The sequence below is a fragment of the Sparus aurata genome, chromosome 11, assembly GCF_900880675.1.
Source record: "Sparus aurata chromosome 11, fSpaAur1.1, whole genome shotgun sequence".
In the NCBI taxonomy this organism is placed as follows: domain Eukaryota; kingdom Metazoa; phylum Chordata; class Actinopteri; order Spariformes; family Sparidae; genus Sparus; species Sparus aurata.
In genome coordinates this window covers 3,958,123-3,973,209 of record NC_044197.1, presented here as the reverse complement: position 1 = coordinate 3,973,209, position 15,087 = coordinate 3,958,123, and the positions used below count along the sequence as shown (strand labels likewise).

General features: G+C 42.6%; 1 protein-coding gene across 1 annotated transcript in view; it reads right to left on the bottom strand.

Moving 5' to 3' along the window:
* Positions 1-38: 38 nt before the first annotated feature.
* Positions 39-15,087, bottom strand: part of slc1a7b (solute carrier family 1 member 7b) — a 34,743-nt gene continuing 19,694 nt past the window's right edge. Inside the window, exons 3-11 of the mRNA XM_030434538.1 lie at positions 13,106-13,321; positions 9,478-9,520; positions 9,138-9,363; positions 8,954-9,053; positions 8,093-8,326; positions 7,535-7,729; positions 3,397-3,531; positions 3,159-3,258; positions 39-2,800 (exon numbers count right to left, since the gene is read on the bottom strand). Of these exons, the coding sequence (XP_030290398.1) occupies positions 2,540-2,800; positions 3,159-3,258; positions 3,397-3,531; positions 7,535-7,729; positions 8,093-8,326; positions 8,954-9,053; positions 9,138-9,363; positions 9,478-9,520; positions 13,106-13,321 (1,510 nt within the window). The 3' untranslated portion in view covers positions 39-2,539. The remainder of the gene's footprint in view (positions 2,801-3,158; positions 3,259-3,396; positions 3,532-7,534; positions 7,730-8,092; positions 8,327-8,953; positions 9,054-9,137; positions 9,364-9,477; positions 9,521-13,105; positions 13,322-15,087) is intronic.

Here is a 15,087-nt window from a genome sequence, read left to right as displayed (position 1 = left end):
GACAAATGATAAAATGACAAAATACATGAAACCCAGAATACGATCGGAGCAAATTGGAGCCTTTATGTGACGAGAGTGAAATGTACCGTGAAGAAGTTTCACATGTGAACATTCAGGTTTTTCAAGATTAGCCTAATATAATACTCACATGCTGTGAACCATCGGCACTGAGCTGTTTGAGGTCGATTCTCAGAGGCCACACGATCCGTCTAGTGCTCAAATTTACGCAAACGATAGCAGGAAACAATTAGCTTTGTTTAGTCTCAGAGATCAGTCACGCAAGACTGCTTTCTAAAATGAAGACAACTCTAACTCGTGGCTTCAGCAGCGATTGCCAAATTGTACAAAATGTCGTCCTCCTGTGTGTGAAATTCGTTGAAGCGTGTTGTTCGCCAGCTAGTCCAAGCGTTGTGAACACGTCCCACAGCAGCAGATTAGCATCGCCTGGTGAAACACAAAGAGGGGACGATGTTCTACGCTGTAACTTTAAAGCCTCCGATTAGCTTCGGCTTGATGTTAAACTGCAGTTCTGCATGGTTACCGTCGCCTCCAACCTTTGGACCGCACTGCTTTATCATAATTACTCCATGTCTTCTAGTTAGCTTTGCACATACTGATAAAAGCCCTATTTGACTGTTTGCATGAAGCTTTTTTAGCATTTTTGATCATGTTCACATCAGTAGCGAGGTAGCCAGTCCGCTAACACAGCTGGTTATTCTAATTAAGGAAAAGCCCCGTCGTGTTAATGAGGAGTGAGGTTGGACAGTGTGCGTCAGTCAGCTCAAACACAAACACTGAACCTGTAACAACAGCGATACGTTGCTGCGTGATGCTGCGTGACGCCAACGTCGCCAACAATTATGATCAAGAAAATAAACAATATGTAGGAAGCTAACTTATGAACAGTGTAGTAACTAACTTAGGATGTAAAGTTTGAAAGGCGACTACTAGAGTTAAGCTAAGCTAACTTTAGAGAGTCAACTGTCAGTAGTAGCGCTCTTTTGTTAAATCATCAACTTTACTTCAGTGTCCTAACCGTTAGCAACATTAGCCTCTCACTTATTGATGTGCTAGCATGATTTTCAGAGCTGAGCGTTTTGATAATCACCTCAGTGTCGTGATGAGCTTTATTTTCAGGGTTTTGACTGTTTGTTACACTCTGTGATTTAAAGAGCTGCCAAAAAAATGAAAGCGACTAACGTACACGGTGACTTTCTTCATTTTAGCATCCAGCTAGGCTAGCTGACTGGCTAACCTCGCTATAAAGCTGATTAAAACAGTCACAAAAGTTAATAATCAGCACAAAGCAAAATGTAAAAAGTGAAGTAAACAACTTGAAGGTGATGAAAACACTGCGAATACAAAGAAGGTGACGGTGACATGACTGTGGAGGTCAACTCCACCTGCAAACAGAGTCACCAGCTGTTAGTCTTTGTGTTCTGAAGCCTTAATCAATGGAGGGTTTCCTATTTTTAAAAATGTTCTCCTTAGTCGCACAGCGTGGAAGTAAACCTGGAGGCTGCAAAAACCTTTTTGGGCTCATTCACTCTGTGAACAACTCTTTGTTCGAGTCAGCGGGCGACTTATTCTCAGCTCAGAAATGGTGCAATTCATCCGTGACTTTCAAAACTACACCCCCCAACTAGTGGTGACGCACAGTGATTATTCATAAGTGTCAAGAAGTTTGATATGCGATTCTATGAATGAGCAGTGAGTGGAGGATAAAAGGAGTAGATTTTGGAGGAATGATTGCAGTGAATAATAAAATGTGCATGTGAGTATTGTATTAAAACCAGACCTGAAAAGTTCCAGACCTAAACCTTTTATTTTTGAATGCCTTTTTAGTAGCAAAATTCTCCAACTCAACCAACCCAACAAACAAACACGGAGCAGGTGGTTTATGTTGAAGAACCAGTTGTTGTTTTTCGGCTGTTTCAAGTGCCAGGAAAGTTAAATTCAGTCACGCGCCCCCTGAGGCTGTTTCAATCGTCGCCGTCTCAGCCGAGCACCACCAGCTTTTGTTAAGGCAAAAAAAATAAAACTATTATGGCATTTTCGCTTTGCCTCGTCATCGATCAGCTCAAACTCAGACAAACTGCGATCCCCCTTCGTCTCCTATATGACACAAACCGCTTTCAGTTAGTATAAAATATATTTAACGACAACACGTCCAAGTAGGCGGACAAAGAAGAATAAAATCATACAAAATGAAGTCAAATAGAAATGAGTTCATCAACATCGTGCTCAGCTGCTCACACCTGGATTCACAGTCTGTGGGGTGAGCGCTGCAGCTCCACATACAGGACCAGTTTTATGAATGAGATCACGCTGTCGTCCTTCTGGTGTCTTAACGTCCTCCGTAAGTGTGATGCTTGTACAGTCTGGCAGAAAGCGATGTACGTCTATAATGACGGTAAAACAACAGATTTCCCACACGGAGGCTCTTCTCGTAGTTTTCAGGACATCTTGTCACTGATGAGTTTTGCCTCCGGGCCGTGCGGGTCGCCACACCGACACGCCATCAAGCTCCAAAAGGAGGCTATACGTTGGTCTCCAGGCCGTTCATGTCGATGGCGCAGTGTTCTTTGCCCTTCTTCAGGTGCCTCGGAGGAATCGGGGGCTTCTTCCTCTCCGCCTGCGGCCTGATGCCCTCCTCCAGCTGCATCAGCCGGGCCACGTCCGACGGGATGAGCTCGTGTTTGACCCCTGAAGACGGAGGCCGGTAGTTTCCGTTGTTGTTGTGACAGTTCATCAGAGGCGGGTTGGTCAGCGGAGGGTTGGGCTCGCAGATCAAAGGCACCTGGGGGGAGACGGGGAAACAGGAAGTGAAGGAAAAATAAAAGCATGTAGCGGGAAGGTAATAAACTGTTGAAAAGGATGCAACTCATTATTTTATCTTTTTGGATGTTTAATTTATAAATACAGATAAAAAACATCCTTTTTTTGGAGTGTTTAGCAAACACACTGACATTTAAAGAAGCAGAGAAAGTAATCTGACTTGTTCAGTGTCAGGACGTCGTATTGATGGCACACTGTGAGATCAACCTTTGATTGTAAGCTGCTCGATCACTACTTCTTAATCAATCGTCCTCTTGCTGTGAGTTTAATTGCTTTCTACCAAGACAAAACAAAAAACTGAATCCACTTTTAAAACTCACCCCGTCTCCTTCTTTCATGAAGTCTTTCCTGCAGATGTGAGCCATGATGCCTGTAGCCAAAGCATCGCCCATCACATTCACCATGGTGCGGAATCTGTCTCTGCCGGGAGAAGAACACAGGTGAGAGTTATTTCTGGACGACTTTTCTTGAACGAATGAAAAAAGGAGACGGAAGAAGACGAAGGCTCGTTTTGTTTTTGTTTAGCTCTGGTGGGATTAGTTTGGATCTGTCACTTACAATGCCCAATCCACTGCGATGATGAGAGTGATGTCGTCCGTTGGCAGCCCGACGGATGTCAGCACGATCACCATGGTGACCAGCCCGGCTTGTGGAATCCCTGCAGCTCCGATGCTCGCGGCAGTCGCTGTGATGCTGGAGGGTCGTGATCACAGAGAGAACATCAGCTAATCAACACAAACATTGGGAACTGTATAATAATAATATAGATACTATTAGTGTATGATAATATATTTAACAAAATAACTAAAAGGGAAATGACAGCTGATGACCTTCAACAATAGTTCCAGTGTCATGAGAAGCAACTGAAGGTCAATCGTTTTTTACACTCTCATTGTGCTCCAAGAAATTAAGTGATACCTTAAAGGAGCTGCGTGTCGTTTTGTATATTTACAATATCAGTGAGGTAATAAAACAAACTCAGAAATATTTTTTTTTTTCTATATCTGAGTGAACAAGCTGTTCTCAGAGGAAAATAAGCTCCCTGAACACCGTCTGAAGCTAGAGTAGATGGCAGGGTCCGCCACATGTGAACAAAATAAAAACAGCTTGTGTAGACATAAAGGAATCAGACAATAACCTTCGACATCTCGAACATGACTTCTTTAAACCTGGGGAGCCACTTTTGGAAAACTTATTTCAGCAGTTTCAAGAGAGAAAATACGAGCGGGCACGGACGGACATCAGGGCGGGATCAGAAAACACGCTGGGTGTGTTTTTTTATCAACTCGTCAACATCTGGAAACCAAAGCGACGTCTATAATCGAGGGTCTGTTAATACAACAGCTGCCTCGGCCCGTCCTGCTGCACGGTGGACGCCAGCTGGAGAACTCAGCTGATAAAAATAAAAAAACAAATGAGGTTGATGTTGATTCGTGCAGAATTTATAGCCAAAGCTAATTTGCAATGAGGATGAACGTGAAGGCGACTGACACTTCCTGTTGGATAAACCAACTTTGTCACTGAGCACCTGAGGAGCCTGATTACGTAGATATTTATAGATGAGTTCAATATGTGGAGATTTGATAAGATGATCAGATAAAACACTAGTGATGCGTGTCAGATGTGTGTCACATGTTGATGATTTTATTTGTGAGTTTGTCATTGCTGTGTTCAAGTTATTATAACCTGTGTGCCTTGATAAAGTAGTTACATTCAAAATAAAGAGGTTTAATGTGACCTTGAGCTTGACCTTGATCAATGATAATTGATTCTGATAACGTCTCATCCATATCGCCCAGGCCTAACTTAACATCTGAACATATCTGGAGCATGTGTGATTAATGGAGATTAAATCCCAAAGGTTGGACTGAGACGGACAAAGTGACACCAAACAGAGGACTTTGTGACCAAAGAGGATCAAGAAACGTCGTCTAATCATCAGCATCGATAACGACGGTTTACCGTAACTGCTACATGTCAAACTTGTAAAAAGAAAATACATTTAAAAACATCAGCCTGGAGCTTTAAGGACGGTTGTCTCTGGGTGGTGGGATCGTCGAATATTAACAAAAGATATTATAATCACATATTCAATTCTTAAATTAGCATTTGGTGTCATATGAGTGTAAAGGGAATTTTAATTGGTCTCAGTTTATAATTTGTGCTGGAAGGTGGGCGGACAGCAGAGAGATTAGTCAGACAAACACAGCGACGCACACACACACACGCTTAATTCAACTGATGAGGTATCTTATTTTTAATTTCTTCTCCGGTGTGATAAAACGAGTCTGATGTTCGCTCATAATAGAATAAACTAACCTCGTCCCCACAGCAACTGTCCATCGCTGCACACCAATTACACACGTCTCCCGTGACGTTAAACGGGTCGAGTGTGCGACCGTGTGGAGAGCAGACGACGGGATGATCCCACCGCTGGATGGTGAGAGACGGTGAGGAGGGGGCTGGGGGGGGTCAGAGGTCAACAAGTGGCGTGACAGGGATATGTGCTGGTTTATCGAGGCCACGTGGCTCTTAGATAAGCGGATAGTTTCAATCTACAGTTGCTGTATGGAATTATATAGACGGACGCACAGCGGCAGATAAAGGAGACGTAGAGGACGACTGAGGGACGAAACACACAACCTTTGTTTACAGTGAAATGGTGACGGTGTGTTGATATGACGATTCTCAGCTTAATATTATTGGATTATCACCCTGATTTTTACGGGTACAGATATATATTTGCTTTCAGGGATTAATCATCATGACGCAGCAGTGAAAGAAGTCTCATTTATGGTTGTGTTGTTTATCGTTGTGTCTGTTTGTGTCACGCTGCCCCGAGCAGAATGAGTTTCCCCCCCCGCGGCGCCGATGAAGAACATCTAATCTAATAAAAGGATGTTCGTGGTCGCCCGACACTGAGGGGGTGTGTTATTCCTCCGAGTGCAAAATATAATAACAAGTCTTCAACGTGAGACGAGACGAGACAAGTTCAAGATTCACTCAGTGATTTTACAGACTCGTCACTGTGTTGTTTGCTCCACAGTTCACAGAAAGTCTTTTGAGGATCAGCGTGGATGCAAACACACATCAGATAAAAACATTTTTGCCTTAAAGGAGACAAATGATGCTAAATTCTAGGTTCATAATGTTATTTTGGGTCACTACTAGAAGATGTTTACATGCCTTAGTGCTCAAAAAACACACTGTTTCAGCTCCTGTCTCCTTAACCCCTCCCCCTGAATACCAAACGTGTGACATGGTGACGTAGTGTGATGTCACAAAGTCACAGAATTAAAGGCGGGACTACTGACGAGGCTTTTTCGGATGCAGGGTTTTCTGTGGGAGCTTCTGTTGGCTTCGACCTTTTTAACTTTGAAATTCTTTCGCATGCACAAGAACAAATATGACACAACAAAAGAATGATTTGATTTTATGTGTTCACTCGTTAAGTTGAACCAGTTTGTTTGAGGCACACTGAATCCTTAAAGGTCCCTTTTATGATTTTGAAGTCTCATCCACACCTCACCAAAAACTTACTCTTTGGCACGGCGACCAACCCAACCTACAATCCCAAAGCTTCAGTGTCTGACAAGTTGGTAAAATCAACTTTTCTCACAAATGGGACCTTTAATTTGGGGGTTCATGTAATTGGAATAAAGAATGTTTTTCCTTTCTTATTCCAGCGATTCAGACTCTTGATTCAAACTCTCCCTATGTGAAGTATTATCAGAGTTAATTAAAAAAGTTTGGACACTCCTGTGATGGAATTGGACTTTTTGTGGGGGGGATTCAGAAACGCAGCGTGCTCTCACTTGTAACGTGTTCTGATTTCCATTTGAATGCATCTTGTATATCATTGTTCCTCTGCGATGCTCAGTACGCTCTGCCGTCCTCTCCATCTCATTGTGAATCACTCGAGCAGCCTCGTCAAGAAGCTTTTCTCCGCTTTCAGGATCCCAGCTACAATATACCGCCATGAAATATTCGAGTGCAGGGTTCAGCCGCTCATCGGTGACCTTCAGTGTATTTACTGTTACTTTCCTCTTCTGCACCTGATTGGATCGCCCTCTCTCGGTTTCCCCCCCGGGAGCACAATTTTCCTGCATTTCTTCGGATCTATTGCAATTCCTATTTTTTGCAGTTTATCACAGCCTGTTCTCTGCTCAACTGTCGCACTTTGCACTCTTCAGTGAGTGAAAGACTGACAAAAAAATGGAGAACAGAGTGAAATACTGAAAATATCACACGTCCCGGAGGGAAGAAATCATGTTTCCTACAGTTTTAAAGGAGAGTGACATACATTTAGTTAAATCTGCTGCACCTATTGTCACTCAGACGCTGGTGAATATCAGTTTATGGCAGAGGAGGGAATTATTCTGCATCGTCTTGTACTTTAAAGTACAATTAAAAGTATTTAACATAAAGAGAACCTCAGATCCATCTTTGCGTCCTCACTGTACGTATGTTTCAAGTTCAAACAACTACTAACGTCAGAAAACGACATAAAAACACACAAAAAAAGGGAGAGTGGATATATTTTAAATACCAGATGTTTAAATATGCTATATTGTATATCTGCTCTTCAGCCTGAAGAATTTATTGTTGGGGATATCATCGCTTTAAAATCCAGATGATGTGTTTGGCACGTTAATGAGCTTAAAGTCACAGATGGTGGCTCGCACGCTCCACTGACCTGATGGTGATGATCTGGCCAAAGTCCAGCTCGTAATTATTAACTTGTGCGATGAATATCGCTGCCACGGCCTCGTAGAGAGCGGTGCCGTCCATGTTGATGGTGGCGCCCACGGGGAGCACGAAACGGATGATGCGGCGGTCGATGTGGTTGTTCTCTAAGAGGCACTTGAAGGTTATAGGCAGCGTGGCGGAGCTGAGGAGGTCAAAGGAAACAAGCGTGTTAACAGGTTTGGTTCAGCCTTTTTTTTTTCAATCATGCAGCAGATGGCTTTAAAAAAAAAAAGAAGCCTGAACAAGCTGAAGCACATTCATCTCTCCAGTCTGCCACAAGATTTCACATGTAAAGATCCTCAAATTTAATGGACCACACTCAGTTTTTATGTGTTTTACCCAGTTCACATAAAAATCCCAGAATTTTCATCGCCGAGGAGCTTTTTTCCAGAGCGCTATGTCGTGTTTTAGATCCTTATTCCGTGGCGTCCCTTCCTTCCAGGCAGCCACGTTGGACTGATGGTACAAACGGGTTGAGTTACATATTTGTTGATTTCCTTTTTACCTGGAGGAGGTTGCCAGGGCGATGAGCAGGGCTTGCAGGATCCCCCGTATGTAGACGATGGGGCTCTTTTTGGTGATGAAGAAGTACATGGCGGGCAGAATGAACAAGCCGTGCAGCACCAGCCCGAACACCACGGTGACGGCGTAGAAGCCCAGCTTTTTTCCCATCGCCGACGGATCGCTCATCTCCAGGATTTTACCGGCGACTAGGAACACGATGCCGAATGGGAAGTACCTGTCAGGATGAGGAGGAGCTCAAAGTCAGAACCAGTGGCTGTTCACTTATGTAAAATATATAGAAGTGTTGGATTTGACTATAAAGTCCAGGTGATGTAGTGATAAAGCTGTAGGTGGAACAAGAATGGCAAGTTTACGCAAATTTCTCAATGCTAATGTAGAAGCTTGACAGAGAGTGAGTGCTAACGGCAGCCATCTTTGTCGTTTATGTTCATTCATGGTCAATTCGCCACCTCCGTCAGCTGTCACAGGTGTAGGTTCACTGTTTTACTGCTTGATAGACTCAAGGCTGTACCGACTAGCTCGGGTGGATCGGGTGGAACAAACTGCAGCTTCCACTAGTGTCCATGATCACACACACCTGAGCACCTGGTACGCTCACCCAGGCTTTTCACCTCTACCTCCAGCTCCTCGTCGTGCTTTAATAAATACCTCTCTACCATCTCTCAGTTCCTGCCTGGTGTCTGCTTTTGGGTCCTACAGCAACTATATATACTATATATCTACCACACATCTGTGTCAGGCATATTTTGAAGTCTTGTCCTGAGTGCTCATAACTTTTGTAAAGATGAAACCCGTGTAGAAGTTCTAATAGCAAAACAGCTTGTTTAAAAGAAGTCATTACCATATAACAATGGCAACAATCCGAAGGACGGCTTCATTCAGGCTCTGGCAGAAGTTCACCAGCGCGCTGCCGTTTGGCCCCATCCTCCCCAGCATAATACCTGCGGACGTTTACAGCACAATCTTTAAAAGCGTTCTCATTTGCAACGATATGTCGAGAGGAATAATTCCGTTTTTTTTTTTACCCATGGTGGCAGAAAATATAACAATTCCGAGGACGTTCATTCCGTCACTCGTCCCTTCACGAGTGCGTATGAGCACATCAGGAGGTGGCGTCAGATCGAGGGCGAAGTTCTGGATGTCAGTTCCGTTATCGTCCTGGATCCCGTAGATGAGCGCTCGCCGCGTGGTGGACTCCGACTGACTCACTGTTGGTTTGGGCTTCACAATGTACTGGCTACTTGTTCGATACTGTTGCCCATAAAAAAAAAACAACAAAACAAAACAGAAGCAGATAAAAGATGCATTCAGTTTCCTTTTAAAAGCTGCAGGCTTTGTGTCTGAACGTGCTGCGTGATGTCTCACCTGCTGAAATGTGGCCTGGACCAGATTAGCTGGGAACATGTTGCTGAAAGACAAAGACACACGTATTAAAACACTCTGCTGTCAAGTTCCAACAAATCAGATTCTGTCTGCTGTCCTGTGTTTTTACGCCCCGCTCCGGTCCCGAGACCTGGTTTACCTCCTGCTGTCGGAATTTTTGTAAAAGGTTTTTTACGACTGTTTTCTTGTTTACAGCCGATGTGAAAAACCCCCTCAAGTTGGAACCAGAACTCGGAAAAGATGGAGAAAGCTTCAGTTGATGTTGATGGTAAGAGACATTTACCAAAGTCACGTATTGTGCAAAATGACCTCTTTTTAGCGTCCATGTTGCTCCCACATTCCCACATGACGCACGTGAACACACTGGAGTCGGAAGAACAACTTCCCAACTCTGGAAAATGGGACCGTGTGAGGAGCTTGTGAGTGTAGCTTGTTCCTTGTGTCTTACTGTTTTGTACTCAGGTGTTTCATTCCTCTTGGTTTCTAGTTTTAGTCGCCCGCCTTTTGCGTCATCAGGATTAAGCGTTGGTGATAAAGCTTCAAACTTCAAACCAATGCAGGATACAGACGACCTGTTTTTAGAAAGGAGCTTGCAGATCCTTCTTCATGACAAAGCTGAAATGTTGTGCAGGTTCTTACATCGGCGCAAATCAAAAAGCAGTAAATCATCGACAGGGTCCAGATAAAACACTTGTGATTGTTTTGGACAATGAGATTATTAACGTTTATACAGCATGATAATAACATAGAAAACACAAATAAAATAGATCATTTAATTGAGAATCCAGGTTTAAAATCAACTGCTACATCTCACATCATGTTCGTAGTTATTCAGAATGATACTTCCCGTCTTCTTCATCACTGTTTATCGATCCCTACATACGTGAGCCAATGTTAACCAAAACAGTCAATATCTTTATTTTAACTCAAGTATAACTTTGGGGTACTTTATACGACATTGTCTGCAGAAGCATTTTTGTTATGTATGTAGAAATGTCTCTTAACATCCCGACGGCGATCACTAAATAGAATTGTCTGAAAAATAAATGGAAAAATAAATAAATCCATTAACTGCGTCCGTCTGCCGGTGAACCTTCCTGCCTGAGTAGTTTGTTTTGACGTCTCCTTATGACTCAACTTTGACTCAGCAGAGAAAAAGACAGAAAAACAACAATCAAAACATTTTTTTTTCCAGATTGAAAATGGATAAAATGACGATCTTGTTGTTTTGGTGTTCCTGTCTGCGTCTTTCCTTGCTGATTTTTTTTTTGCTCACATTTGCTGCACGTTCACATTTCCAACCTGTCCTTCATTACGCTGACTGCTTTCTCAAGGTCACCAGCTGATCCTGTCCGCCTGCCCACACAAAGCGACTGATGGATGGCCTTGATTCAGACGCACTCACCGCCGGCGCTCCACAGCAAGAAAATAAAAAGCTCGGATCAGACGACTAAAACAAATACTTTCCGGAAGCACAGTGCATGACAGGTGACCGCTAATAGTCCTGTTTACCGATGCTGGGTTTTAGAAACGGAGTAACATCTTCTATTAAAGAAGATTAAATGTTTTTTTCCCTTTTTTTTTGTCAACAATGAAGTCATCCCAGAATACGGGGACAGAAAGGCTTAATACACACAATCTTTTTAATCCTGTCTCAGGATTTGAGGGCAAATCCACAAAATCTGAAAACAAAAAAAACAAAAAAAAAACAAAGTAGGATGTTGTGAGGATGACGTCTGCTCCAGAAAGTTGTAATTACAATAAAACAATAGATTTTTCGAATCAGTTATTCCTTATCATTTCTATTGTAACACCAGAGCTCACAGACGAGCTTCAGAGTTGAAAAACTGCATCGCCGACGGCACTCAAACAATAAAACCACGTATGTTTAACACTTTTTTTCCCAATAAACTCCTGAAGCATACCGCTGCTGTGGTTCCATCTTAAATCCCGCACGCTGTCTCAGAGCTATTATGTGTTTCCACACGTTTCTGTTGACAGCAGGTCACAGATGTCAGGAGGCAGAAACATCACGGTGGGAACATGCAGTTTATACAACACATGGATTTATTCTGTATTCTTCTGTTCCTCAGTGTTGGTTGTGCTGTGAAAAATGTACGATACCAGGAGAGTAAAGACAGAGCAGTTGGAGAAAGTGTTTGAGAATTTCCCAACCATGATGTTTTATCCATTTTTTCCAGTTGCATTGTCCTTTCTTTCAATGTTATATAAGTTCTCGCGCATGTAAAAAGTCTTAAAACTTCTTAAACTTTCAGAGAATTTCAGACAGAGGCGGAAAACAACATGAGAAAACTGTTTTTTGAGCACAAAAACATGTAAACCTATGCAAGAAGTAACCAAAATATAATGATGAGCCACAAAATGAGCATTATATTTCTGTTCCAAGCCTTTTTTATGCCTCTCATTGATTGTTTAATTGGTTTTATTTATTATGATGTCAGTGTTTTTGTACGTCCTGATCGTAGTGATCTTAAAGACTTCACCCCTTGGCCAGCGTAAATCTGGTGACTCCAGGAAGTGAATTTTGTTGAATGTATCTTGAAGAAAGAAAACATTTACTGGATCTCGACCTCTCAAACATGGCGGCCACACGAGGAAGATCGACGCAGGACAAACAAAATCAGAGGTGGAAGCAGGTAAACTAGCCAATAGGAGCAGACACTGTTGATTGACAGCATAATTAAACAATGGAAGGACACGTTTCTCTCAGGATTCAAACCATTTTACTGACGCCTTTCTGTTTATTTGATTGTTTTCATTGATTCACTCACTTAAAGTTGCAATATGTAAGAATTGGCCAGTTGCTGAGGTCATACTAAAAGAAAATAGGGGTCATCGAACTCCTGTGACCTGCAGCAGCTGTTATTTTCTGATAAATCAATGGTTATTTTAATCATGCAATTTAGAATAAACTTCTAAATGATAAAGAGAATAATAACTGTTAGGTGCACACGATGTACAGAAAGGTTGAGGGTTAACCCTTCCTTTCCACAGTGTCGTTCACACTGACCTGAGGTTAACGTTTTGAGATTGCATCGAGCAGTTCATGAGAAAGCTGAAAGATGTAACTCCAGAGTGCAATCAGCAGGCACTACAGCAGCTATAACACACACTGTATATTCATTGGTCATTAAAGGCAGAACTCAGCCTGTGAATACAGTTGATTTGCGTCTATTTTTGGATGCTGACCTATACTGGTTGATTCATGAACGGACGGATGGATGAATGCATGTTCAGCTCCATACTTTTCCTTTAAACCCCCGACAACAGAAATCTCCTGCAGCTCAGTCGCTGTATAATCTATAATCCATCTCTCAGAAGGTGTAATTTCTTTGAGCAGTGACGCACAAACCCTCACAATCTCTGGCTGTTCACTACCTTAATTATCCTCCGACATGTGAACGCGTGATGACCAATAAATGCACCACTTGATATGTTGGATACAGACTTCCGCTAATGCTCCTTTATGCCAGAAAGTTGAACAGCGTGTGCTAAACTTGTACTCTAACTGCCGTCATTTAAAAAATCATTAACTATGAATCAGTCGCTCGTGGCGGCGCGTTGGTCAGACGGACACTCGTGCTCTTACCGGATGAGATCCAGCAGAGCGTCAGCAGAACTCATGATGGGCTTGCCGCTGTCCTCAGAGTCCTCCTTCTGGGCCGCACCACCCGGGTGGATGATGGAGACCATGATGATCCCCACTATCACCGCCACAAAGGTGGTCCACAGGTAATAAGACACCGTGATCAGACCGAGCCGACTGGAACACTTGGCGTCGAGGGCTGCCAGTCCTGACATCAAACTGGAAAAGGAAACACACAGTTAGACTGACAGTGCTTTGACGATTTAGGTGCATTTCATTCATTATCATCGTGTGTCCGTGAAATTCATGATGTTGCTTTTCCAGCAGCTTGTTAACGATGGATTTCTGAGTGAAGCCACTGTATCTGGTGAGGCCAAGACCTTGGACAATTTTCTTAAAGGTCAACTTTGTGTGAGAGTTGATTTTAGAGCCTTATCTCAACTTGTCAAATACGAACGCTTGGGAATTGTAGGTCAGGTCAGCCGCGGTCCCAAAGCATAGGTATCTGACGAGTTAGGAATGAGACTCAAACATCGGCTTTCTTACAAAGTTGACCTTTAAGCTGTACAGGAGTATGTAATCCTGCAATCTATGTAAAAACCTGAGTTGAACAATCTTAAACAGGATCCTCTTCTGAAAAAATTGAGTTTACCCATTGCCCAATTGCAGGTTTAAAACCTATAAGCCCCCAAAACGTTGCGATGAGATTGTTTTTGCAAATGTTTGAAGCTAACGTAACAAGTGAAACAGTCCTCACCTGCTGAGGAAGATCGTTAGATATAATCAGAAGCCCCAGAAAAGCTGCTACCGTCGGGTAATTGTTGTCAGATGTGAATTTAAACCTCAGTTGGACATTGATGTTTTTTTTTTACGGTGTTGCTATTTTATTGCTAAAGTATCCAATATGTTTTCCAAATGATGCATCAAACTATGTTGTCTGTCTGTTCGCTCTGAAATGACAAACAGAAGCTTTTCTCCGTCCTGACGTCTCTATTAACAGGACGACATTCTTTCTAATAACTGTTCGCTGCCATCGTGGGAGCACGGCAACAGTGTTTAGTTGGGTTGATGTGTTAAGTGGTATCGACATGAATGGACCCAAAGTCTCCCAGCAGAACATTGCCATGTAACAAGATGATCAGTGTAATTCCCCTCCCCTGTCGGTGGTTTTCATGTCGTGGCTGATCCGTGTATGTTATTTTGCCGCAATTGGCATCTCAAGAAACTCAAGCGAATCCCGTTGCCTCCGTACTGCATTTATATATACAAACTGTGGTAAACTTTGTGGAAAGACATAAGTAACTTCTGCTGTATTAACTTCAAATTTCAAAAGTTGTTCTTCAAAGATGCACTTTTCTTTGTGAGGACTTTTGAGGTTTGACAATATTGAATGCATACTGAAATATGAAGTTCATCTCGTAGCATTCTATGGAATACATAACCATCACACATTGTGGGTTCGGTCATAGCCGCTGGAGATCTGAGACTACGTACGACGTGATTCTTTAAGGAAAGATGTGCCTCCACATTTTAAAGCACTGTCGGTTTCTTCAGTGCATCGCTTTTGTTTTGTGTAGCCGGTGTTGAGCAGAAGTCTTTACTTCTGCCTCTTCTAATCCATTCAGTCCTTTGTATTGTGTTCAAGTTGCGTGAAATCACATCAGGGACAGCGATGTTTGTTGGACGTCGCTAGTGAATGCAAACATCAACACTCAATCCCCTCAACTGCTTTCATTCAGAGACATGATGCAAAACACACACACACACACACACACACACACACACACACAGTGATGATACATACATATAGCAGCTGTACAGTTGAATGAGAGTATCCAAGGCAACATAAATGTTTATTGATCTAGTTCAATATTTGCTTGTTAAAAAGAAAGTTTACTTTTTAAATTTTTTATGCACTTCCAATCATTCAACTTTTGCAAATGTAATGAAATTGTACCCACTCGACGTTATGTTTTGTATTCAAA